Source organism: Manacus vitellinus, unplaced genomic scaffold (assembly GCF_001715985.3).
Source record: "Manacus vitellinus isolate BGI_N305 unplaced genomic scaffold, ASM171598v3 scaffold_3_pilon, whole genome shotgun sequence".
In the NCBI taxonomy this organism is placed as follows: Eukaryota; Metazoa; Chordata; class Aves; order Passeriformes; family Pipridae; genus Manacus; species Manacus vitellinus.
The window spans coordinates 17,937,627-17,963,933 of NW_021940535.1; the positions used below are offsets into that span (position 1 = coordinate 17,937,627).

Sequence of the window (26,307 nt, forward strand, 5' to 3'; positions counted from 1 at the left end):
GAGTGGAAATATAGTGTTGTAATATAAAATGCAAAAAAATGTTTTCTGCCTTTTAGTGGTTTGCAGATATAGCTATCTTGTGTGTATTATTTTGTATTACTCATCAATTTTCTCTCTTATGTTTTTTCCCATCCCAGAAAATATGAAGAAGCCATGGAGCCCCGATTTACCAGTTGATAACCAGTCATACAATTCAGATTTCTCATCTATCCCAGACAGGGAAGGTGAGAAAGATTTAGCACCTGAGGGCACCGAAGAAAAGAAGGAGAGAGAAAAGAAACACACCAATTTCACTTTGTGTAGTGTTTGTAACATTCAGCTGAACTCTGCTGCTCAGGCACAAATCCACTACAATGGCAAATCCCATCAGAAGAGGTTAAAACAGCTAAGCAACGGAAATCTCAAAAGTGATAATGGTAAGCATTATAATATATGTACCTTTGCCATGTTTTAATCTGAGAATTGCAGCAATGTGCACTAACATCAATATATATGAGTTTAAATGCTTTTTATTCAGATAACAAATTCTTTCAAGTTAAGGCAAAGGCTTTTGGTGACTTCAGAGTGCTTGAGGTCATCCCTAGCATGAGCATCTGGCAAATAGCTAAATGTGTGCTATCTGTGTTCTGGTTTATATTTTGTTTACATGATGATGTTTATTCATATTCTTTCTCATTTCATTTGCATTTTGATGGTTTTCAGCATAATCAGTGATATTCCATATTTCAGTCTATTAGAAAGGTTATACTTGTTAGGGGTGTGTTTGCTTTTAATGAATGTAAGGTGGCTGTGAAATAAATTGAAACAAATACATTACACAGAACAAATACATTCCCAAATTCATTTCACTTTAGCTTGACTGAAGTCAAACAGAGATGGAGCAAAGGTTATTTTGATTGTAATTGACTTCATTGGCAGCTTTGAGCATTTTGCAGTAGGTGACATTATTTTCCTATCATCAGAATGAATTGTGCAACTCAAAGAAAAACACATTTGTGGTTTTGTGTATTAAAGCAGATTAGATAGTAGAAGCAAATGATGGTCCCTGACAAGAAAATACAGATTACTATGTTGTAATTTTCTTAGTTTCATAACAGGTAGTACTCAACGTTGCTGTACCATGTGTAGAGCTGTACTGCATTGTTCTATCTGTTTCTGTCAGAGAAATGATTGTCTTAATATCATGTACTTAGGACTTTCAGACTTACTTTCTCCAGATCACACATGTTGCTCAATACTTTGTGCCATGAGTTGCTTCCTGCCCCACCTGCAGAAGGATACGCAAAACAATAATCCTTAGATAGAACTTCATATTATTATTATAATAATCTGTGCTTTGTCCTGGGTTTAAGAGTGGGGAATAACACTGATATGTTGCCAAAGTATGTTGGATGTGAGTGCTTTTCTGTTTTTGAGATGTTACTCATTTCCATAAAAATAAAACAATAAAACAAACAACGTCCCCATAACTTTGAATAACATAATTAATTTTGTCTTTAAGTGGCAGGTTTTGGCACTGTTTGGTATTCAGGTTTAGGGAAAAATACTACTACTACTGTCAGGAGGAGCTGTGGAAATGCATAAAGAAAGATTGATTTCCTAATTGATTAAAGGTGCAATATGGTTATCCAAAAATGCATTCTTTATAAAATCAAATAAACACAATCTAATGTCATTGCTATCTTTGGTTAAGGAGAAATTGTGTTATTGTTATTATTAGCACAACAAGTTTGCTAATGATAGAAAGTGTTTTTCTGCAGTTCATTTTTCCACTTTAATCCATGATAATGAAAGCATTAGTAATTAAGCAATGCTGAAATTAGTATCAAAGAGCTTCAATTATGCTTCAGCATTTATATTCTGGAGAGGCTCAAACTAGCAGTATAGCAGCATATTTCTTATTTCCTCCTTAAAAGTATCCCTATGTCATGTGTAGCTGCACCCATTTGCAGTCAGAAAATAGCTGATTGACTATCTTGTTCTTTCTTTCAAAGTGCAGCTATTTTGGGGGATTGTCTGAAACTCGAGGATTTTCAAATCTGGTAGATCTTCGAGTATCATCAAAAGTAGCTCTCCACTGAGCGGATAATGTAGGGTAGAGCATAAGGAAGTGATTTTTCCCATGTGACCAAGTTTACATCTTTTAAACTGAATATTATAAAGCAAAGAGAGGCCAATATTAAATATTTCTTGCTAGAAGTTAGAACTGAATTAGAACTGAATGTCTGAGTAACCATCCTCCCTGCACTTTGAACTGAGACCCTGTTTGAGATCCCTTTTCTAAGTCAAGTAGAAATGAGAACCTGAAAGTCCTTCCACAATAATAGGTTTTGTCATAACTTCTATATTTGAAATATGGGCAGTGTTTTTCAGACAAATGATTGTTTTGTTGATGAGACCCCAGTAAGCTTTAGTAACATAACATATGACCATGACTAAATTAATTATGACTTGACTCTTTCAGTTTGTCATGTGCATGCAAATGATGCTTTTTGAAGGTCATTGAATAAACAGTACTGTTAAACACAGTACTGTTTATTCAATGTATGTCAGTAGGATACTTTATGAGAATTGTATTTCTTGTGTAGAAGTCTGATTGCCACAGAAGACAGATGTTATGCTCAGTGTCTAGGTTAATGACATTCCTGAGACTAAATTCTGCTGTAAATTATACCTGTGTAAATGTTCTGCTTTGTGGGGTTATCTTCTAATGTTTTGTCATCATAGTTATTCATTATATCTCATGGCATATGAGTGATGTGTTTGCACTATGCACAAGAAAACTCCATTTCCAAATACAGTGTTTCACAGACTGTACTCTGAGTTGTATATGCCTTTGCAATGTTGAGTGCTCACTCGGAACTAACATATGTGGAAAGCCTGGGAAAAATTTTAAAGTTGTGACTTCTCACTTTGTTTCATCTCCCACAAAGATTTGTGTATTCTGTATCACAAGGGGGTAATAGAAATGTAGGATTGATTCATATGAAACAAAAACCCATGTCCTGTTCCAAAATAATTTGCAATGGACTACTGAAGAGAGGTAGGGCTCAGCTGTATTAGCTTTGGACTTTGTAATTAGAGCTGTTATGCTGGAGTCATCATCTTCCAACAGTGTGAAGTAGCTTTTATCTGCTGGACGTGAATAACAGAGCATTTATTATACCTGAATATCTCTGCCTAATTTCAGAAGGTAAGTTGCATACACACAAAACTTATTAACGTCTGCAAATATATAATTAATAAATAATGTGCATGGTGGGTTTAAATGCAGTGTTTCTTTGCTGCTCTGTTAGTATCTGGACTGAATTTGAATAACTCACCAGATGTACTCTAAAAAGTTCTGCTAGTTGGTTCTCTGTCTGCTTGACAGCTTTACTGTACAATACCCACATGGTTCTTTCCTGGGGCAGAGCAGCCTGAGAACAGCATACTGCAGTCACAAAAGTGAGGTGAACCCAATGTTTCTTGTGTTGTTACTCGGTACAGTGATTTGTGATGACTTAATAAGACATAGTGAGACATCAGCACTTCTGTTACTGGACTGTATGTATTTGGGAGTAGCACAATTTTCTGTGTTCCTTCCTCCTAATAATTGCCTTTTATGCCACTTAAAAAGACTTCTCATGCTTCCCTGGTTACACCCTACAGTATATTCTTCTTACTGATGATTTTTTTTCCTTTCTGCTCTCATGCATGCAGTGGCAAAGTGACAAGGAAGTCAGTGGAGATTTTGAGTATGTTTTGAGATTAACAGGACAAAATGCAGTTTCTATCTGGTCTGCTGACATTGCACCACTTTTTGTATAACCAGCCTGGACATTGTGGAAAGAGGTGATCTCTTGTGGAAAGTCATTTATTCTGACCAGTAGGAGCAAAACTCATTCCTCTACTGACAGAATGGAAAAATAACTGTGGATGCAAATGTGTCACAGTACCAGTGACAAAGCTGATATTTCTAAAATTTTATATAAACCAGAATTTCTCCTCTACTTCCTTTTGTGCAAATTGCTGAATTGTCATGGTTGAACAAGGCACCATCAGGACAAAACCTAAAATTGCTTTCCTCTGCAGTACTTTCTACAATACATTAGATAACAAGTGGGAAAATAATGAAGGAGATGAGCAATGTCACCAAGTTCATTCGACTCCTTTCACTTTAAAAATTGATTTCTGAACGGTTAATCTTTTGAAACACAGAAGCCAGTGAGGCATTTGGTAGTAGTTTCTTTATCTAGCTCTCTGAATTCATAACCTAGACAAAAGACTATCCAGTTTAGTAAATTTACCTATAACTCTTTTTTTCAGTGAAATTTCATCGAAGTAAAATTTTTTTGTACTATGAACAAGGACATTGATTGCATGGAAGAAAGAAGCAAAAAGTATCAGAATTTTTTTCCCTTGCTAATTGCAAAAAGCAAATCTCTTAATTCACCACTAGATATTAATTAAGAATGAATAACAATTTGATTGTTATGGTTAGGCTGAAATATGCACTAAAATATTAGCAAAGTTTATTTCCCACATTTTATTCTTTTTTCAGCTTCATACAGTGGTTAAATGTAATTACCCACAACAATTCTTGAGATGGCAATTTCAATGATATCTAGGCAGTAAATTTTTTGCACATTGATCAAAGAAAATATTTAATCTTTTACAACTTTTCTTTTATATTAAATCCTGAGTTTTTGTTGTTCTACAGGTAGGAAATCCAGATGATTTACCTAAACCACTTGCAGAGTCTCCTTCCTTGCACTTTTTTGTTGTTGGTTCTTTTCCGGCTCTGTGCTGCTGCTACAGTTTTCACCTCTGCTGTCATGTTGGCTTTGGGGCAGTCACACTCTTAAGTGGTAAACTACCAAGTTATGACCTTCAGGGAAATGGTGTCACCTGCTCTTTTCATTGTGTTAACCCTCCTTTCAGAGGAAGAGGATTGGATGGGGCATTGAGGAATGGAGGAAATCTTCAGACAAAGTATATTTTCCTTCAGAAGAGGAGATTTTCCATTAATTTCCTGGCAAGTACGAATTGTCAGATCAACTTGAGATGTCTCTGGATGTCACATCTCTTGCAACTTTCTTTTTTTTTGTCATGTTCTGATGCAGAGCCTCTCGGCCCATTAACAATAAAACCAATATGCATTATGCTCTGCATATTTAAGCCTCTGATTTGTGGGTCATAGGTGCCTGTATCTTGTAAAGCAGCACAGCATGTTCCTTCTGGGTATTCTGTAATACCTCCCAAATGTCAAAGCTGGAGATCTTTGAACAAGTAGAAGTGGCTGAGGGCAGTGTGTCATCACTTTTGCTGCTTCCAAATGTAAATCTTCCTCCTTATTCCTAAGTACTTGTCTGTTTTCATCGTGTTCCTATGCCAATTAGTGAACTATTAACAAGTTCTGCTTTCAAGAGCACTTTTGCAAGCAAGGTATGCTGTTAAACACCACTTGTATTTGCAGAATTTTTTTTTATTATATTCAGAAAGGTTATATCATCATATATGACATCATAGTTCAGCACAAAGTTTTATCACAAGGTGAACGAAAGAAGCTCAAGAAAGAGCCAGCTCACACCAGCCCCATGCATGGTGTTCATATTTCCTCTAATTAGCACAGTAGGATCCACTTAGCTTTGTGAGTATAACAAAAGGATGAATGGACGGTAAATGTGGACAAACTCTTTACATGTGTGCAAATATCCATGTGGACTTGCTGTAGTTAGCTGTCTGCTATTACAAATAAACACAAATGGACATTACTAAATTTTCATACAGACCAGTCATAGGTAAAGCTTAGTATTATAACAAGTTGTGGGAAGGCTATGGCGAAAGTTTATTGAGTGCACCTGAAGAAACTTCAATAATGCCATGCAGTCACATCAGTAAAATATATTTTAACAATTTCAAAAACATTCTTTTGGATTTGGAGGGAGAAATCCATAGCAGTTAAAAAAGCTTTTGTGTAGTGTATCTGATAATTGGTCCACTGAATAGCATGACAGAATTAAAAAAAAATTATAGGAGCCTTGAGAACTGTGATTTTATTATTATGGATAATTCTTCTGAGGCTGGGATATAAGTAGAAATTTATGTCTAAATATGCTTATAGTATTTTTAAAGTTCCTTTTTGTTCATCAGATGTGCTTAAGAATGTGCTTATATCTTTTATTGAGGTATGGTTTTGGTCTCCTTTGTTTTCTACCATCTTAGGTGACAACTGAATAAAACATGCTGTGGCAGCTTATTATGAATCAAATTGTTTAAGCTGTATGAAGAGTCTCAACTATCAAGAACATCTGCCCAGGGTCTAAAGAAGTCTTTAACTGCAGGTTGAAAAAGTTATGAAGAATTCAGTTTTCTGCCTGAATATAAGACTGCACACGTTCTCTTTTAATACCCCCAGCTGTATAGAGTGCCCTCCTTTTGGTACCACCTCAAAGCAAGATGCTTAATAAGTTGTCTTCATCCAAAGGACATGGATGTTTGTCCATGAGAAATTCAGCAGTGTCAGACAGCTGAAACAAGTTTAGAAGTTCTTACTTTGCTGCCTTTTAGCAAACCTGGATAGGGTTTCTGAGAGCTGTGTGAAGACAGTGAGGATGAGGTACTTAAAGGTGTCTTCAACAGCACAAAGGGGCTGCTGTTATATATGCAGATTAGAGGGTGAAAATCTTTCACCGTGTGCCTCTTTCTACATTTAATCTTCCATACTCAGAGTTCTTACTCTGCATGTTCCAGACATTGTTCTGTCACAGTTGGCTTGTCCTTTTTAGGCATTTATGACCTCATGTGTTTAGGACTTTATGTTGCTCTTAGGTGTGCAACATTTTCTTCCATGTTGAAAAATAACTGCCCTTTTAGTCCTCAAATCCATGCTTAAAATGTACTTGCAAAAAGCAGGAAAACTGTCATCTTTCTCTTTGCACTTCTGCTTAGCATTAACATAGCCTCTTTAAAATAACTTTTTTTTCTTTTTCCTTTTTTTTTTTTTTCAGGCTAGAACCTGCCATACACCCTATTTATCTCAAATGGTTTGTCACTCCATTTAAAGATTAATAATGTTTTAGGCAAGTGATGTCTTCATGTTTTATCTGTAGCAGCAATATTGCTAATCAATGTTAAATTATCTGGATAAGGTTCATTTACTCTGGAAGCAATCTGTGTCCATCTGTGTTGTTTCTGAACTCTGTGAGGTGTTGGTCTGCCATTCTTTGCTTCTCCCTGAGTGTGGCACCAGTCTCATTTCTCAGAACACTGGCATTTGATCTCATCTCTACAGCTAATAAACTGTTGAAACCTGTTTTGCAGGCTCTCCATTTAGTTCTGCTTATATCACTAGATCCAATATAGATTATGATGACCATGGCTTCCTTCCAGACCTTCTCAGTAACTTGTCTTCTTTTAATATGATGGGGTTTTTTTTCCTGCTGTAGCATCTGGTAGGCAACAAATCTTCTATGAGTCATGACGACGCACTAAGTTTATCAACATTTCCTGGTATTAATTTCCTATGAGCTAGCTTTTCCCATATTGAGTTGTTTTCTTACTTCAAATATAAGTCTACAGTCCTCAATGAGGCTGTAAAATGATAATTTTGTATCTCTCATGTAGCATTATTTTTTTATTTTTTAGGATACTACAGAATTGAAGCAGAATTTTTGAATGATATCTGAGTAGGAGATAAAAAAAGTAAATATCAAATGTAAGACATTTTCAGCTGACTTTTTCTTATTTATGGCTTTTTATTCCTCAGATTCAAAATACACTGTCTTTCTGACAGTCGTGTCACTGAAATCTTCAGTTAATTTTTTATCCTCTGACATGTTTCTCAGTAGAGGAAATATATTTCAAGATCAGAGTTTTAAGACTATCTCCAATTAAATTAATTAAGGACTGCTGTTGATTTCAAGAGAAGAAAGCAAGTTCCTTGCTCTATTGAGGAAATTAATTAATGATAGCACACACTTATGCTAGTTCAGTATAAGTCATCGAGGTAGCCCCAGTCCTGATCTACAGTTCTACTACAGTGGGAACGAGTCAGTCTGTATGATATCTTTCCTTTGTTTCTCTCATTAATGCTTATAGGTCAACCTGGCTGGATTCCCTATGCAGTCAGCATTGTCTGCATTATCAGACAGCAGATATATAGGTATAATCAAGATTTCCCCCCAATTTTTCCATAAATATGAAATTAGAGAGCTGGAAAGATACTTGTAAGCAAAGCAGCTCCCTTCCTAAACTAATACATTGTTCTGTAATCAAAATCCATATTTTTAAAATATTTCTCTAGAAACTTTATGTTAGGGTAATATGTGTTTAAATACTAGCCTCCCTAGTGGGGATGGTATAATTTCTTACATGGAATATAGTGGCTTTTTGACTATAAAAACAATATTCAATGTTTCTTTTTACAGGCTATAACCGCATAATTACTATTAAACTAAAACCAAAACCAAGATATAGTCTTCCTCTGGTGAATTCTGCAATGTTATAATGGAAAAAGAAAGTTAATGAAGAATAATTTTGTGATCAAACATTTTGTGAGCTTTAAGCAATTTCATTCATAGTGAAATACAGTGAAAGTAAAACCAGAAATGTAAGAAGTACTCACTTTGGTATTTTGAGTGCAACTGGTTAGTAATTTTGTCAAACATTATTCAGAACTGGTGAACTTAACCTTATCTAGCCTTGAAGTTAGTTCTGCTTTTAGTAAGAGGTTGAGTAAATACCAGAAATACCTTTCCACCTGAATTATTCTAAGGTTCTTTAGAAAATGCGCTGGGAAAACTTCAGTTTTAAAGATTCAGTGGCCTACTTGCTTAATTTACATCAGCCAAGAGCAAGTTAAATACAGCCAAAGGCTTGGCTTTTTTCTTCATAGCTGTGTGTTTCAAAAGAAAAAATCACCAAGAAAATTTCACTTTGAATGTCAGATTGCTGATGTTATTTGACAGAAGCAAAGCAAATACAGGAAAATCTATATTCTTTGAAAGGCTCTGAGATGTAAAACAAAGTGTTGAAGCCTTTTTTAGTATCTTTATTTTTTTCAGCAAATTGCCTGTAGCATATCGTCAGAACTGCTGTTGATCCATGTTACAGTCTAGCTAGTTAGAGATTATAAAAATAAAATTCCTGTCCTCTAAAAGAGGGAGTCTAGGAACAAAGCTACTAGTATGCATGGATTGTTGTTAGACCTTTATTTCTGTCATTAGTGGTGACAGAGGGAAGAACAGATGCTACCAGATGCAGTAAAGAACAACAGATACCACGTCATTCAATGATGTATTAAGCCAGACTTTGTCGTCATGGCAGACCAATATTAATAACCATTCAAACTTGTTTTTTTTTTTTTAAATAAATTAACTTTTAATGTAAACCACTGAAGATTTAAAAAATAGACTCTGTCATGTAAACACTGGAGTGATAAAACAGCTCCTAAAAAAAATTATCCGGTAATTGATATTGAACATGTTTGTGATTTTTTTTTTGGTTCTGCGTGGTGTTTTATTCTCTCACTGATCACATCTCATCATTAAATTAAATTATGATTAATTAAAAACTAATGTGGGCATGTTGAGGGAAGCATATTTTTCTACTTAGAATTGTCAGTAAAATCTAATATTAAAAGTATCACACATCAGTAACAGAGTATTCCTCATGTTTTAAAATCTTGAAATGTTCAAGAAAAAACCATTGCCATACTAATTCACTGTATTGTATTTGATTTTATCACTAACTCTTTTGATGTCAGTGACCCTTTTCACAAATAGATGAAATATGCTTGAGAAAGCCAAAGAAAAGATCCTGGAACGACCAAGCTTTAAAAAATATGTATTATTCAGAATCACAGCATTGGAATTTAAACACTTACTACCGTGAAATAAATTCTTTCAAGAACAGTGGCAAGCCTCGCTGGTCTTAGGAACACTCCAAATTAAAAGATTTTACAAACCAACAATGTTATAACTAAAGAAAGAACAATTAAATAAGCTTATAGAGAACACAGAAGTTTCAGTACTATTCAGGAAAGAAATATTTTAATTTTATCAACACTATTTTTTTTGCAAACCAGAAGAGTTTATTTCAACAGATTGACTCTCTTAATTGTGTCTCTGTGGGGTTGTATGTATGTTATAAATGACATACATAAATATTTTGTTAGAGGCTAAAATTTGTAGTGTAGGCTAGTTTACTCTGTTATATGCCTGTAAATCTGTTCTAAGGGAAATAATATGCTTCTTTTGTGATTCCTTTGATACAGCACAGAGCCCATCCTACAAAATCCATTGACCACATTATTGGGAGTACTAGAGGGTCAGGTTAAATTTGAATGTGTGTTCTTCTGAGTACAGTGATTTGTCTTGCATGTTGAAGTAATTGGCAAAACATTCATACATGCATATACGTTCACAAATGAAAAACAGTTTATTCTTAGTCTGCATAGAAATTTGTTAGCTCTTTGTTAGTTTGGCAGAAAATTCCAGTGCTGTGCTTTGTAAGGAGTGCGCTTGCATACCATCTGCTGATTAGCCCAGAGACCTGTATGGTAGTCAGCAGTTAGTTAGCTTTTAATCTTGGAAAATTGTAAGGGTTGCTTGTTTTTTCTTTTTCCTAAAGATCTGCAGTAAATTATTATTTAAAGGAATTCTCCAAACAGTATGTGTTTATTTTCTCAAATCAGAAGTCATATTCGTGATGATTTCAAGTGAACAAATGGCTCCAGAAAGCTGAATTGCATGTCTTCTAATTCAGTTTTATTCATGGCTGTTGCAGATTTCATAGTCCAGAGAACCTACTCTTTCACAGTGTAATGTAAGGTTTTTTTCTTTTCTTAAATCTTTATATTTTTCTGTTCAATAAACTCAAGAAAGCCTTGCACACATGTAAACCAACACTAGGCATGAATAGGTGTTATTACTTTTGACAGATCTCTAGGATTATGTTAGCTGTTGATAGGGTTAATGAAACATCATACCTATATGCAAGAATTTCTTTTTTCCACTGGGAATATGGAGTGGTATGATTACTATTCAGTGCTCTTAGGATATCCCTGGTATATTTTGATAAAAACATGTATTTCTTTCTGTATCTACTATTTTTTAATTTCTTTGGAGAATAATCATCATAACAGCGCTTTCTTCCTTTGCTGACTAACTATTTTATGAAGTGTCATCACAGAAAGCTTGAGTACTCAAGCTTAGCCTATCCCCAAAGTAACCGAGAAAGAGACTTGTCACCCTGACTTACTCTTTGTGGATATCCAAAGGATTTCTGGTTAATGTGTTCTGACAGAACTCTCCATGCTCTGCAGTTCACCTGTTATAGATGTTATGCCATTAAAACATGCCGGCTGAAGCATCACACAAAATGGCAGAACTGGCAAGTTTATCGAACAGTTTCTTCAGAAAGGCAAGGAGGGGAAAAAATAAACAAAATCTGCTTCATCCTTTCCATTCTTTTTGATGATAAAGCATTTTACAACATTCTTGAGACCAAAGCTGACAGGAATGTATGCACAGAGCACAGCGGGATTTTGAAATGTGCTCAGTTTGTTTATTTTATGTACAAAATGAGGTGCCTAAAGCTCCTTTTCTCTTGACATTGTGTAAGGTTGAAAACCACCCACTGTGACCCAAAGAAGCCCTACAGAAAAGGCGGCATATTACCCATACTGAGGGCAGTAATCAGGCCAACAGCAGCTTCCTACTAGACCATTTTGCCATAACAATATGTGAGGTTAGACTCATACTGTTTAATCTCATGGAAAACTTTAGAAGGCCTTGGTTCCTGTCTAGAAGCACTCTCTCTGGTAGTACAATGCCCTTCACAACCTCCTGTGAACAGTGGCACAAACCTCTGAACAAACTTTCATTTATGAAGGATGAAAGGGGATCAATGCTGTGGTATGAGGAGACTGGCTTATGAGGGGATAGTAGGATTTGGATGGGGCTAGATCGGTGCTTTTTCATGATTTGGTGGGAAAATCAGACATGAAAATTCATTTTTATAGGATAGGATTAACTTGCAGAGGTAAAAAGAAGTATAGAAAATTATTACAATGAGTAACTGAACAACTGTGGGGATGACTGCAGGATAGGGGAGGGAACTGTTTGTCTTGCATGTTGAATTAATTGCAAACCTGACAAAACATAAGATGTATTTTGCTTCCTGACCATCTTGAAGTCATTAAGGGAATTAGCATAACTTTCCATAGAATTCATATGTCACATTCATTTGAATGCCTGGTGCATACATTTCCTACTCAGATGGTGGGCTCCTTCTGCCAGACGCTGGCAAGTTGGTGTAAATTACCCAGCAGAAGTTAAAATGTTCTTTCATTGCAAGCTGACAAAGTGAAAGAAATATGCACAAAACCAACACTCTTCCCAGACCTGCCACCCTCTCATTTCTTCCTCCTTCTTCTTCAAGGAACCACAGGAAAAGAATTCCTAATCCTTATCTGAGGAAAACTAAAATGAAATGCTTATCTGAGAACTGCTTGATTTTAAGCAGGTTAAAGACTTCAAAGTTAAACTGCGGCACTTGTCAACTTTTTGAATTTATGTGGTACTTTAATTTTCTGCTGCTTGTAATCCAGAGTTTAAAAATAATGTTTCCATGGACACAACTTAAAAAAAAAAATTCTTAATAACTAGAATTATGTTTCAAGAAAAGGCACTTCTGCATTATATTTTTTACCCCATGTAAATACCAGCAAGATGATACAATGCAGAAAAAGCCTTTCTACCTGGCTCAGCACAAGAAGGAATGATCCCAATTTAGTTAGCATATTGTCTGAACACTAAAGTAATGAGCAATGAATCACACATTCCCTCTGATGAATCCAGGTTTCCTTGCATAGAATGTTAGGTGAGTCTTGGAAATTTTCTCCTGGAAATACAAAATATACCTAATTCTTTGTACTCTTCTAGACGAAAAATCCCTAAGAATGTAAAAAAAAAGGCCCATAGCATATTTGTTGTGTTGCAGTATCATCAGTTGTTCTTCTATCACTAGTTTAATTGGATCATGATGTGTGTGGAATTATTTAATACCATATGGTAAGGTTATATTTGCTATGTTGGCAGTCCTCAGGATGGGGGTTCTGTTACCCTTATTGCTATGTAAGGCAGGAGGAATGTGAAGACTCTAGAGTAATACTATTAATAGCACAAAATACTGATAGCATCAAAAATAAAATTAAAGTTTTTAGGGTTTTTTTCACCTTGTGCTATGTAGTAATTTTTCCTCCTTGCTTTTCTTTATTGGTGAACCTTGCTATTCAGACATTACTTTCTATCAAATTAAATTGCAAAAAAATTATTCCCTCAGAAGCTGCCTTTCAGCTTCATTCCTAAGTCCCCCAATGAATACTGAAAGTGTTGGAAGCTGTATTTTCATGATGTTTACAGAATTGCTCAGAAGTTTACAACTTTTTTTTTTTTTCACCTTTTCTTCTTTGTGAAGATCAAAGTAACAAGTTTTCATTGTTCAGCAGTTGTTAACATATAATATAATATACCCACAGGTAGAGTAGATCCTAACATCCCTGGTGTTTTGCAATTAGAAAAAAAGCCCTAGTGGATATTTAATTTACCCATAGGTTCATTAGTGTTTGAAGCAGCTACTGCCAAATTCTGGAAGGGTTTGTTCAGAGTAAATGCTTGGGGGCTTGATCTGTGATTTTTTAAATGCCTTTGGGAGGTGAGATCAGATGTGTAAGAATGTGATTGTGTTTATTTTTTTACATGAATCCCACTGCTAGAAACCTTAGGGATTTGCTGTATCAAAGATATTTATGAGAATATCACCCTTGGCTACAGTTTGAAAGGGAGCAATGTAGGACAGGGACAGATGAAGGATAGGCAAGCTGGTGACTCTGGTCATAGAGAATGTTGAGTGTCCTAGATCTGCATAACCTTTCTGATGCATAGCAGTCAAGCAAAATAGGTGAGTGTGCAGTATTCTGTAGTCACATGTCCACTTCAGAGTTTGCTTGTGTATTACTGCTCCTGAATGTTCATAATTTCAGAAACAGCAAAGCATGACCAGGACTAACCACCCAGTGGATGGATTCAGAATATGCTGTTGTCTGTGCATGGCGTGATCTTATTTGGACAACAAGATCTTCAGGCATGTGACTATTATATTTAGCCTTTGGTGTGAAACAATTATTTGTTGTTTAGACACTTGAGCTTCTGTGTTCTTTCAATTTTCCTGCTTTAAAGGGAAGAATAGGGCAAGAAGATGGTTATAACATCTGGCAGGTTTTTCATAGCAGTTCCTCAACATGTCTGGGTTAAGATTTCCCACAGATAGTAGATAGTAAAAATGATGAAGCAAGAAGAAAAAGAGGAGAGTTATAAAATCAAGTTGTGTTTGAATTTTCTTTCACTGCAGATGTATTGTTCTTGTAAGAAGGAGGAATTATTTGCCCTCAGTTCAGCAAGAGATCTTGAGCATTACAGAGAACTGCTGGACTTGATGATCTGAAAGGTCTTTTCCAACTGAAATAATTCTATGAACTAGCCAAAGGACCATTTAAACAAATTAAGAAATCTAACATTTATATTATTTTGCTGACCAGAATAGTCCCATAATCTGTTAGTAATACACATCTGCTGATTTATAAAAATAAGTATATGCATGAACATGTGCACATGCATACAGAGGGTTTTAATTAGTTGCTGAGATAATGTATAATTCTCTGCCCTTCTAAATTTGCTGATTGAAAAATTAAGAATTCCTGCCCTTTAAATGCTCAGCTTTCACAGAGGTTACAGTAAATCTCTTAATCTCCCAAGCACTTATTCTCTTCTGTGTTCTTCACAGACATTTATCCACGGGATATTCATTTCCAATCTGTATTTAAATCCAGGAATTACTGTGTGGGCTTTGAGCTATCTGCTTTCATGCACTGCTAATGGGCTCTACCACAGTAACTCTGGATGAGCTGGGAAAAAAAAAAAGAAAAAAGATTCAAGCCCAGTCATATTTGGCTTCTGTTTCAGCATAGGCTAAACTCTATTTTTTCTTGGTGAAGAGAGCATTAAAAAAAGCAATTATTTGGGGGTGAGGGAAGGGCAGGATGGATCCACAGTAAAGGATTTATTCTGGCTTTAAAGAGAACACTGTATCAGATTTTCAGTCTTATAATGGGACATAGTTGAACTTACCTGCTGAATGGGGCGTGAGGATTTGAAGCATATCCTGGATTTTTGTCAAATACCCTCAGCACTTTACTTCATGTTCCTTAGAGAATTTGTAGTCCAGAATCTTGGATGTAAATCGTCGTAGTTAGAGCATAGTGCTAATAACAAGGTTGTATGGGCCAATCCCTATATGGGCCATTCACTTACCATTTGGACTTGATGATCCTTGTGAGTCCCTTTCAACTCAGAATATTTGTGATTCTGCATGATTCTGTAGAATTTTACGTTGTTTTGTAAATACACAGTAACTCACAGTGGCATGTTTTCCCATTAATTAGTAGATGCTTTCAGTCATTATGCTGAAAGGCCCATTTCTGTAAGAGAAACTTAGTATTAAATAAATATTATGTTGTAAAATAAAACACAGTAACATGGTGTTCTTTTAAGTAGTTACAATGAAGCTTCCTCTTGACCTTCTGGCATTTTCTCTCCTGCACATCAAAGAATTCATTTCAGTTTCATCGAGAGCATACTTAGAGGGTAAAGCGAAGGAAATTGAAAGAAAATGTGCTGAGGAGACCTTTAGTTCTGTATTTCCAGCCTCTGTAAAATAACCCAAATTTGAAAACTATGCTAAGATGTCTCCAGAAAAAAATATGTAGTATTACCAATGAACATAAATCCTTTAAATAATTTTTTTCATCTTCTGTTGTTCTCTTCCCATCCTCTTTTCCTTTCCAGCATTGTTCTCTTAATTATTTCTCTTCTCTGTCCCCATTCTGTGAGCCTTTCCCCAGAGTACAAATCATTCCTCTTTCAACGCACTGTATTTTCTGACTGTTCTTTACTAATTCAGCTTTGCTTTGCTGTTTTGGTATTATAAATGTACTGTATTATTAAAGATGACTAAATACTTTTGGCCAATAATCACAAGATGCATTTCTTCTTTCCTGATTATAATATTATATATACTTTCAGTATTATTATTACAAGGGTTTGGAGCAATGCTCTTTATTTTCTGTTAAATGTGCTTAAAGTTTTAAATTTTGCCTCTGAAAATACTCTTACTCGGAAGTGATGATGAATTTTTTGGGAAAAGAAAGATTTTTGTATTTGTTTTTTAATTGTGTGTTTTGGTCTCATGTGGAACTATAAGCGCAAATAAATGGACTAATTAAACTGTGATGCTTATTAGGCTCTTGACAAACACAGTTATACTCTTTTTCCTGGTGCTGGAAGAGTCTGACTCAAATCATCATTCATAGCATGTGAAACTTCTGAGTAGATGGAGATTAGGAAAAAGTTCAGGTCAAATCTTGTGAGATGCTGCTTACCTCTTTCAGTTCAGATTAAAGAGCTTGGGCCAAAGAGTACCTTGAAGGGAAGTGATGGACTCACACCAGTATCTTGGGCTCTCATGATAGCACAAAACAGGCATTGGAAAGGAGTTGCTGACTTGTACCAGCTTGAGGTTGGACTTCTTAATTTATTGATATGCATAACCTAAAGAACAGATAATAATATGATCTAATTAGGTGTTATTCAGCTATTTAGTAAATGATTGCCTGAGCACATTTACTTAAAACCCTCTGGTGCTAGGAAAACAATAGCAATGAATCTGAAACTTGCTTTTTATTTATGTACTTATTTTCCCTCCTTAAGGGACCAAAGCTCTATCCAACAATTCTTAATATGTCTCTGCCTCAGTAAATTTATACACTAGGGGTTTTCTTACTCTTTTTTCCTACCAAGTTAAGCACTTGTAAGAGAATGTCCAATGTTTCTGTAACCAAAAGGTATTACATAAAATCACTATTTTTATTATATTATTTAAACACAAAGCTATTATATTGCTCTGTGAGCAACAACCTGTCCCCACATTGCATATTCCTAGCTGAAACTAAAAAAGACAACCAAAAAAACAATGGAAATGTTCAAGGAGGAATAAAGAGAAAACCTGAAAAAAAGTAATTTAAAATTTGGATAAATTTGAAGTGTGAGTTTTCTAAATCTGCAAATCTGTTCTTTAATAAATTAGTATTCAATGGCTACTTTTCAAAAACAATAAGTTTTTGGTCACACAATGTTCTTGTTTGCTGTAGATTGCTGCATGTTGCTGATGAATTGCGTGCTTCTTAGCAATAACATTTCTTAATAGAATTGACCACAGCAATGAAGAGAAATTGTCTGTGAGAGAAACTTGTTTGAACTGACATTTAACTTGCAAATCATAGAAGTTTATGCTGATGAATGGCCCATTTAAAAATCAGGTGGACTAAAGTGCGGAGAAGTCTCCTTCACAACTTATTGAATTTAGTCTTAATATCTCAGGCCCCTGGATGTTACAGCCTTTCCTTTCCTTTTTATTTTTGCAAAGTAAATTTAAGGAAGTGGGATATAGCTCTGTTCTTCAGGATTTGAAACCTTCACAAAACCTCATTTCTCTCCCTCTTGTTGCAAAGCTTACAGATTGAAACATAAGTTTCTATTTGTCAATTAGATTTAATATTTGGCATTTGAGCTTAATTAATTTTCCCAACATTTAATAACTGCACTTAACTGAAGCCTGTTTTGATGACTAATTACTGTGAATTTATTGCTGTCTTGACATTTCTATTACACCAATGATTACAGTGAAATCACTTAAAAAACTTTAGTACATTTCAAGTTGTTTGCTTATGAACTGTTTATTCATCCCCTTTATGGGAAAGCACTGTGGCAGTAGGGACTGCAGGTACTGAGTGGGCTGCTGTAAGAAATTACTTACATCAGCTTCTCATCTGGTAAATTATCTGATAGTCCAGCAGGCATTTTCACCTACTTGTAATACCAATGGGGATATTTAGTATCTAAATAAAGCTTCTCAGCCAGCCCAAATGCAGGTGTGGAATATGAGACATGCACACTTCCTGACTTGCTCAAAACCTTGCAATGAGTTTCTGGCAACCAGAACTAGAATGAAGGATATCTGATTCAAGTTCCAGTCATCATGGCATGCCTCTCTTCTGATTTTTACACCCCAAATCTGACAGGTAATTCACTTACCAGTCTAAGTGTTTTCATCAAAAACTGTGGTGCCTCTTTTTCTTTATCCACAGCTACCTGACAAGAATCAAATATATATTTAATAAATCTTTCGAAAAGCAATATTGAAAAACTTACTTTTGTTCAAATATTTTTATCCTTTAGTAAGTTTCCTCTGGTAATAATTTCTGTTTCTTTGGCTGGTAATATATATTAAACTTTGTCTTCTTAGCAGACCTGCTGTCATCAGATTCCTAAAAGAGCTATGCTTATTTTGATATATTTCTAGGATTGCGAATGGAATAGTCAGCTATATTTTTTTCACCCAAAGCTTGACACAGGAATGGTTTGTGAGAATACCTGCATGTTTGCTTAAGCTTATTTTTCTGTGAATTTTAGTTTGAAGATTTTCTTATTAATTTGTTAAAAATACCTGAACAAACAAAAACCAAGCAAACAATCAACCCCAAAAAACCAAACACACATCTCCCTCTCCAAACTGAAAGAAACCCAAACTAAACTTCAGGACACTTTTTAATCCTCTTAGCACATCAGAATAATTTACAGCATACGTGTAATTTTATGCTATGTACATTGTGTTAAGGATCATAAAAAAAAATAACAAGTAGTTCCACTGAGAACAAGAATGGAAATTTGTAGTTACACCATTTCTTAGAGTGCCTAATTTAAAAGATTTAAAGATAGGGTTATGAACTGGAAGTTACACAAGTTTTCAATACCAGCCAAACTCATAAATTATTTTATTCCTCTGAAATGTAGCTGAACTCATCAGAGTTTGAAGTGTACATGCCAAGAAATCATCAGGCTCATGCCAGTGACCTGCGGTTCCACTTGTTTCCATCAGCCATTGGGAGCTTTGTTTTCTGAGGATCTTCCGAGGTTGCAGTAGGCTTCTCTGACTGCTAGTGTCTTTTTGCTGTTTGTTTTTATCATCACTTTTACGTAGCCTCTTTAGCTCTAATGGATGAATGGATTTTAAGACCATCTGCAGCTGCTATTAATATCACTCTTCAGTGTGTATATTTCCACAAGCATTTGGTAACAGCTGTTTGAGCAAAACACTTTTTGATTTACTTCCTTTCTATCTAATTTTGCAGTACCACTTCCTTTTTTTTGCTCATTTTAGTAATATTTGTCTATCAGAAAGTGTCAATCATAAAATTTTAAGAAAGTCCTTTGCAAATGTCCAGTGAGGTATTTGAATTTAAAAATGAATATTTAGTGTACATTTTGTGTCAGCAATTTAAAATTAACAGTCTATTTTAGTGGTATTTATGGCAATAGTTTATCAGAAGTTTGAGTGTTACTATAAAGATTCCTTAGTTTACTCTAATTATATGTAAGTATGTTCTTCTGGCAAATAAAAGAAATTATTAATGTTAAAATTTGTACTCAGCATATATTTATTTGAAAGATTTAAAAATACTGTTGTATTGTAATGACTTCCTCAACAGTGTGTTCTTTCTCCTTGATTACTGTTTGATGTGTGATGTGTATATGTAGGTAGGAGAAAAGCTTTCTAATTCATTAAAAGATTATACAAACTTAAGAGATATATAGGTTTTAATGATTGGATAATCTTGCTGCCATTATACATCCATGGAGAAATATTTTGCCTGACATGAATTCCTCTTCTGTTCTGAAGGAGAAACCTTCATTTGGTCTCGTTAAAACATAGGATATAAAGGAAATATCAGTGGCCACTTTAAAAACAGCTGACTGAAAATAATGGTGCTGCTTATGTTTGGAGCAATGAAATATATTTGCCCCTCTTGGCTTTCTAGAATGGCTTTTGGTAGTTTTCCTTGAAGTGACTGATTTTCTAGGCATTTATGGCACAGTGGTGTCAATGAGCTTTTCATCAGAGGTGGGAGTCTACAAGAGAAAAAATGGGTTTCACTGTAGTCTTCAGAACCACAGTACACAAGAAAAGGAAAAGTCTCTGGAAGTTTAAAAATTTTCAGCAACTACTTTGGTTCCACAAGTGTCGTTCGTCTTGCTTGACTGAAACAGGATTCCTGTGCTCTAGTAGATGTAAAAGTGCTTGGCTACCATTATGAGCTGGGGACAAAGATGTTTTTTCTTCTTTTTTATCATGTAATATCTTTACACAGTTTCATCAATCTATTTTCCATTTATGTTATGGTAAGGAATAATATAAAATTTTCAATTAAAAACCTTCATCATTTAGTGATGATTATGCCAGTTAAATTAGTTCTTGATGTTACAAATCCAAATGATAGTAATAAGAGCACTTAGGAAATAAAGTGAAATCCGTCTTTTCTCTACTCTGTAAGGAGATTTGGCAGCTCTTCCAATAGGGTCGTACTGATCCTTCTTCCATTGTGTTTCACCACTTGGTCAGGCTGTTGTTTACCGATTATCTGATGTTCCTAGTATTTTTCTTTTGACATTCAGGAATTTCTAAATAGCTCACTGCTTGGAAAAGTCATCCTCTGGAAAGGCAAGAAATGTGGGGAGATCACTTTCTGAACAGGATTTACACCTGTGTTTTTAGAGCAGGACTCTACTTCTAGATTGTGATCTAAGGTAAACTTCCAATTTGGAAACAGACCCTTTTTAAAGCATATGATACTTTTAATGGAGATTCTGTTTTGAGAGCAAAATATAGGTTTTTCTTCTGCTACCTTCAGTGTGCTCACTGGGTAAGATTAATTCTAAGTCAGTCTTAGGGATGTGGCTTTACAAATCCAAAAAACCTTCAAAAATAAGACGTTTCTGTGATGGGTCAGTGAGTTCCAAAATAAATAGTCTGGGCTGTGCATTCTGGTAAGTAAATGGTTTAAATGGCAGCACTACAGAGTTTGTATTTTACAGTCAAGCTTTGTAAGATACAGCTATGACTCTTGACAGGCATTGTACTGCTTCAGTGGAGGAAACTGCCCCTGCTGCTTTACCATTACCATTGATAATGAAGATTCTGGATCTAGTACTCTTAATTTTATTTTTAATGCTGGTCAGAAGACAAAGAAATACAAGTTCTTATTCTGAAGCCATATTGTCTGTTCACACTACAGGAGAGCTTGTATCTCTCTGAAAACCAAACAGCTATTGTGGCAGGTAATCTTTTTGAACGTACTATCAGATGTTGCCACTTTTCTTACAGTAATAATAATAGCTACAGCTAGTGAACACCAACACTGAACCAAGAGTTTATTGTTTTCCTAAATGTGACTTTTAGCACTGCTTGTATTAGATGCTAACTTGTAGCGTTTCTTCTAGCCTGACCTGAATTTCTTGGGGATTTACAGGTGTATTATATTAAGGTACCAGCCAGACTGCATTAAAATGAAATACAAGTCTAGCTTTTTTTGACAGGTGAAGTGCTTAACAGTTCTGCTTTCTAGTCCTATCATTTAAAAGGATCAAAAGAAGCTTGATAGTCTAAAATTTAGCACTATGTTGCTTTGAGGAGAAAGTCATCTGTTTTCACGTCATCTAAAGCCAAATAATCTATGACAAAACTGGAGGGAATAGATAATTTTTTTTTTCCCTTTATGTGGAACATACAGAAGGGAAGAAGGATTGCTGAAATATTATTTGAAGGGCAGATTGTAGAACAGGAGATGTATTTCTGGAGTAAAAGATAGCAGCTTTAAAATGCTGTCTTGGCTAGCTTTGGCTTATATAGCAAAAATGTTAAGCCCCTCCAAAGAGAACCTTGGATGACCCATATGCTAATACTTCCTGGCCAGCATTACTCCTGATTAGAAAGGAATCTAATAACCTTCCTTGGCAGAGACTACCATTGTCTCATGTCACCAGTGATCTCTAGCAGCAGTACTGAGTGGGTACCTTCATGGGAGTCTTGCACAATTTTACACTATTCCACAAAGGTCTGCCCTGTGTGAATGTGACATTATTTCTTGCCTCACCAAACTTCAAAATAATGTAAGAAAAAATATCACAATTTAAGTGTTTTATTTCACCCACTAACAGTGACTTTTGTAGGACAGCTGTTCTAAGAGTTGTGGAAATGGATGCATAGACAGAAAGGAGAATTTGTCCCTGTGTAGTCATACTCTATTCTTGTGGCAGGATCCACTGACATTTTATACTTTGTTATTCCTGCTAAATGTCTATAGTCTTTCATTAATATTCTTGTACCATTGTTTTAAGAAAAGGCTTTTCTGAAATGTATGCTATGCTTATGTTTTTGATAAGCTGTGATATCCCTGTTAGTACATTTGAGAACTGCCTTCTCAAAAGTATTGCATTCAAGAACTACTTGAATTGTGTATATCAAAACTACCAGAGACAGCACTTTTACTTTAGGAAAAAAACTCCCACACCCTCACCCCAAAAACCACCAACAAAAAAAAAACCCAAACCCAACAAAGGCTCCTTATTTGGGGAATTTAAACTAGTTACCTGTGACATTTCCAGAATATTTCTTCATCTACCACAGTGATTCCTACAAGATGCACCACAGGAAAGGGAACAGGCTAAAGAATTGAACTCATAGTAAGATTTTGAAAGGTAAGAGGAACTCCCTGCTGAACTGCCTTGCCTGGTTTGTTTTTCAGAACATTTCCAGTATGAGGAACATGTGAAGGCTAGGTCATCGTTTATGAGAAGTCACCTGATACTTTTTTTCCATTGAATACTTGAAAGGTTTTACTGGAGTATCACTTGCTCAGTACACTTGAAGGTGTTTTCAAAGTTATTTTTTTATGCCATAGGATAACATTTACCTTGAATGCTTCCACTAGGAGGTGATGATGTTAATTTTGTGAGAATATATTTTTCTGTGAAATTCAGTTTTAAGTAACATCAGGGAGACATTAAGGGGATCTGTATTAAATCTGAAGAGTTTACAAATTTTTTACAGTCTTCTGATGAGTCTACTGGATATAGTTTTTTTGTGACTTAGAAGTCAACTTCTGTTTCTCAATTAAGTTTCACACTTAATAAGTCCAAATTGACCAACATTTGACATAAATGTTGCTGTTCTCTTTAGCTTCAAATCAAAATTTAATTAAATGCAGATGCAAGATTGAGTAATGTCTTTAGTGCTCTGCTTCCACACAGCAAACCCTCATGTCACTTATAAGACATTTGATGTCTGATGTGGTTTCCTGTCTGTTTGTGGGAAATGTTTTCCTGAGGAATTAATGTCTTATGGAGAACCAGCTGAGCTCCAATATCTGCCACAAGTTTCAATCTGTTGTCCATTGCTAGAAATCTGATCTCTCTGTCAGTACCGCCTCTGAGTAAATACTGTAAGTGGCAGGTACTTAAAGAGAAGAATTCATACCTACTTGGGCTGTAAAACATTATTTACTCTTTCCTTTCGTAATTTTCTAGCTGTTCCCCGAAAATCTGCAGTCTTTCAGATCTCTTGAGGTTCCTCTTGCAGTTCATTGGGACGTCCTTGAATTAGTTTTGAAGAGCAAATCAAAGATCCTCAGATCAAAAGAATGAAAGCTCAGACGTGCACTGAGGTTTTTATGTATGTAGAAATTAGTTAAACCTACATTGCTTTCCATAATTTTGTATGAACATTTCTATTTTTGATATATGGAAAGGAGAACTTTGCCTAGTGTTTTATATTGTAAGCATGTGTATGGGAGAAAATTGTCTTAATAGTTTTTCAATTAATTAGAAATATTTCTACTCAACTTGGCTACTCTTACTGTACTTTTCACTAGGCTAAAAAGGTTTATTTTTCTTATCTAAACTTTTGCCACCTTCCCTGAGGCTGTTTCCAAGAATGGTTAATTTCCATGCAAAGTAGAAAGAGATCTTGTAATTGCAGTTAGTAAGTCTGGTTTTGGCACCTGAATATAGAATTAAACAAAAGACTGCATTTTAACTTCTTCACTACATTTTACTTATTTTTTATTTAACTGCCTACTGTAGGAAACAGTATCAGTGCATAAAAAGATTCCTGGAAATAGTAATGCCTGACCACTAGTTGTAATTTCCCCACCTTAAGTTTGAGACAATAAATTTTTTACTAAAATTAAAATTCTTTTCCTCAGAATAATAATACTTCAAATTGTTACACAGGACACTTTTTAATATGAACTTTTTGCTAGAAAGTTATAGTTCAGTTTCCTTATCTCTGATGAACTTGCAAAATGTACACTGAAAGGAAACATAACATCAAGAGCATCTTGTCTACAAGAAAACAAGTTTAAAGGTGAGATTTACCCACCCTGTTTTCATTTGAGTCTAGAAGTGAAGACAGTTGATCTTTTGGTTCAAACCGTGAATATGGTCTTCCTGATTCTGAAAAATTTTGCTAAATGTTACAATATTTCACACATTCTATGCACGTACAAACACGCATACACACATATACATGTACAAATGGAGTACATCTATATATATATGTGTTACTCTAACTGCACAATATACCAAAATGCAAAATGGAAATTAGCACCCTGTACCTGATTTTGCATGTGCTACACACTAAGAGTAGCCTATGTTGTGATCAAAATATCCTGTACCTTTGCAGCTGTTTGTCATTTCACAGCCTGCTAAAATGGCTTAAACGTAGGCAGTCAAGTGCCAGATGTTCTGTCTTTAACTAGCGGAGTATTTTTATCTATTTCTGCTATCATGTCAGAAAATTTTAGTTTCCAAAAAAAACTCTTTTAAAAATACTTCCAGTTCTGAATATAATGAGAGTTGCTTTAAATATTCTTCATTGAAAATATGATCCAAATAATTGACTTGCAATTGAATAGATCTACCTGTAGTGGCACCCAATTGTTCATGTTTTTATAATAATACAGATCATGAGAAAAATTATGAATTACAGAAAACTGCTTTATCACTTGTACTTCTATTAAAGGCTTGTCACTTTGCTCAAGATCTGTAATAGTTGGTTCATAAAGCATTTTGCTTGATTTTCAGTGAACAGTTATGTTAGTGCTCTCCCTTTGTTTTGTTAAATGCTTTAGTGGTTTTAAACTTTTTGTAAGTAAATTTAATTTTTTGAAGAAACTGATTGCTTTCAAGTTCTAAACTCTCAACAAAACTGTTATTACATTATAGCCAAAATTGCAATTTAACACTTCAATGTTTATAAAACATGTTTATAAAAGGTGACCCCATTCTGTTGATATCTTGGTGGTTCATGACAGGTACAACATATGCAGTCTAGGGAAGGGCCCAAACCAGTGTTTGTCTGCTACTTTAAGTTTGCAAGCTTTTATGCAAATATAACATTGTTATGTTTTAGACTTACTATTAAACTTTAAATTTTATTTAAAGAGATTAGCCCTTTACTTGAATATTTTGGCTATGTTTGGTCATTTGTAGATTATTGTTTATTTTTCTCATACACAGATTTAAAAATTTCTACTTAAACAGATTTTCTTCTCTGGATAAAGTACTATTTAGGCAACTGGATATGTTGATTATCCATCATAAATATTTGCACAGTTTTGATTAATATTATGGTTTCCTATTGAGTTTTTTAGTTCTTTTATTGCTTTGAGAAGCTGAATATTAAAAAGACAAATTTATTTAATTCTCTAAAGTAGCTGTAGCTATCTAATGTGCTGAAAGAGTTACTGTAGTGTGTCCCTGGAAAGAACACAGCCTGTGGTATTACACTGCCTATGAGTATGAAATGGCAGAGCCTGGAATAGCTGTCACTTGATTTGAAAAAAACTTCTGACAGAGGGTAAAATAGCTTAAGAAATCTGTGATGATGAATTCAAACCTGAAATATCTGAGAGGAAGATTTGGCCATGAATCACTACCCCAGAACGGTTTTGAAACATTACCTTTATCTAAATTCTGTGGATTCAGTAATAACTGTGGGTAGAAAGTTGAAGATGTATAGTAGTGACTGATGTCAGCAGTTAGCTGCCTTTATGGAATCTTTCCTTCTTGTGACTTTCTAGCTAACCTGCTAGGTCTTGGATGAAATGACACCACAGGTTTGGTGGTGTCACTCGTTATTCTGTTAAGTGTTTAGTGTCCATGTGAGGGCACTGTAGCACGTATCACAGATGTGAATGAGGCGAGTCTGAGCGAAGGAGCAGGGCTTTAAAGACATAACTGAAGAAATCTACTGTGTCTTATGCTATTAAACTCCAAAACCAAGGCAAACTACTTTCATTTCTTTAGAAAT

The 26,307-nt window shown here is 35.0% G+C and overlaps 1 protein-coding gene across 1 annotated transcript in view; it reads left to right on the forward strand.

Moving 5' to 3' along the window:
• The first annotated feature begins 142 nt into the window (after nucleotides 1-142).
• The window catches only part of ZNF385D (zinc finger protein 385D), a 324,809-nt gene continuing 298,644 nt past the window's right edge, over nucleotides 143-26,307 (forward strand). Inside the window, exon 1 of the mRNA XM_029961872.1 lies at nucleotides 143-416. Within this exon, the coding sequence (XP_029817732.1) occupies nucleotides 143-416 (274 nt within the window). The remainder of the gene's footprint in view (nucleotides 417-26,307) is intronic.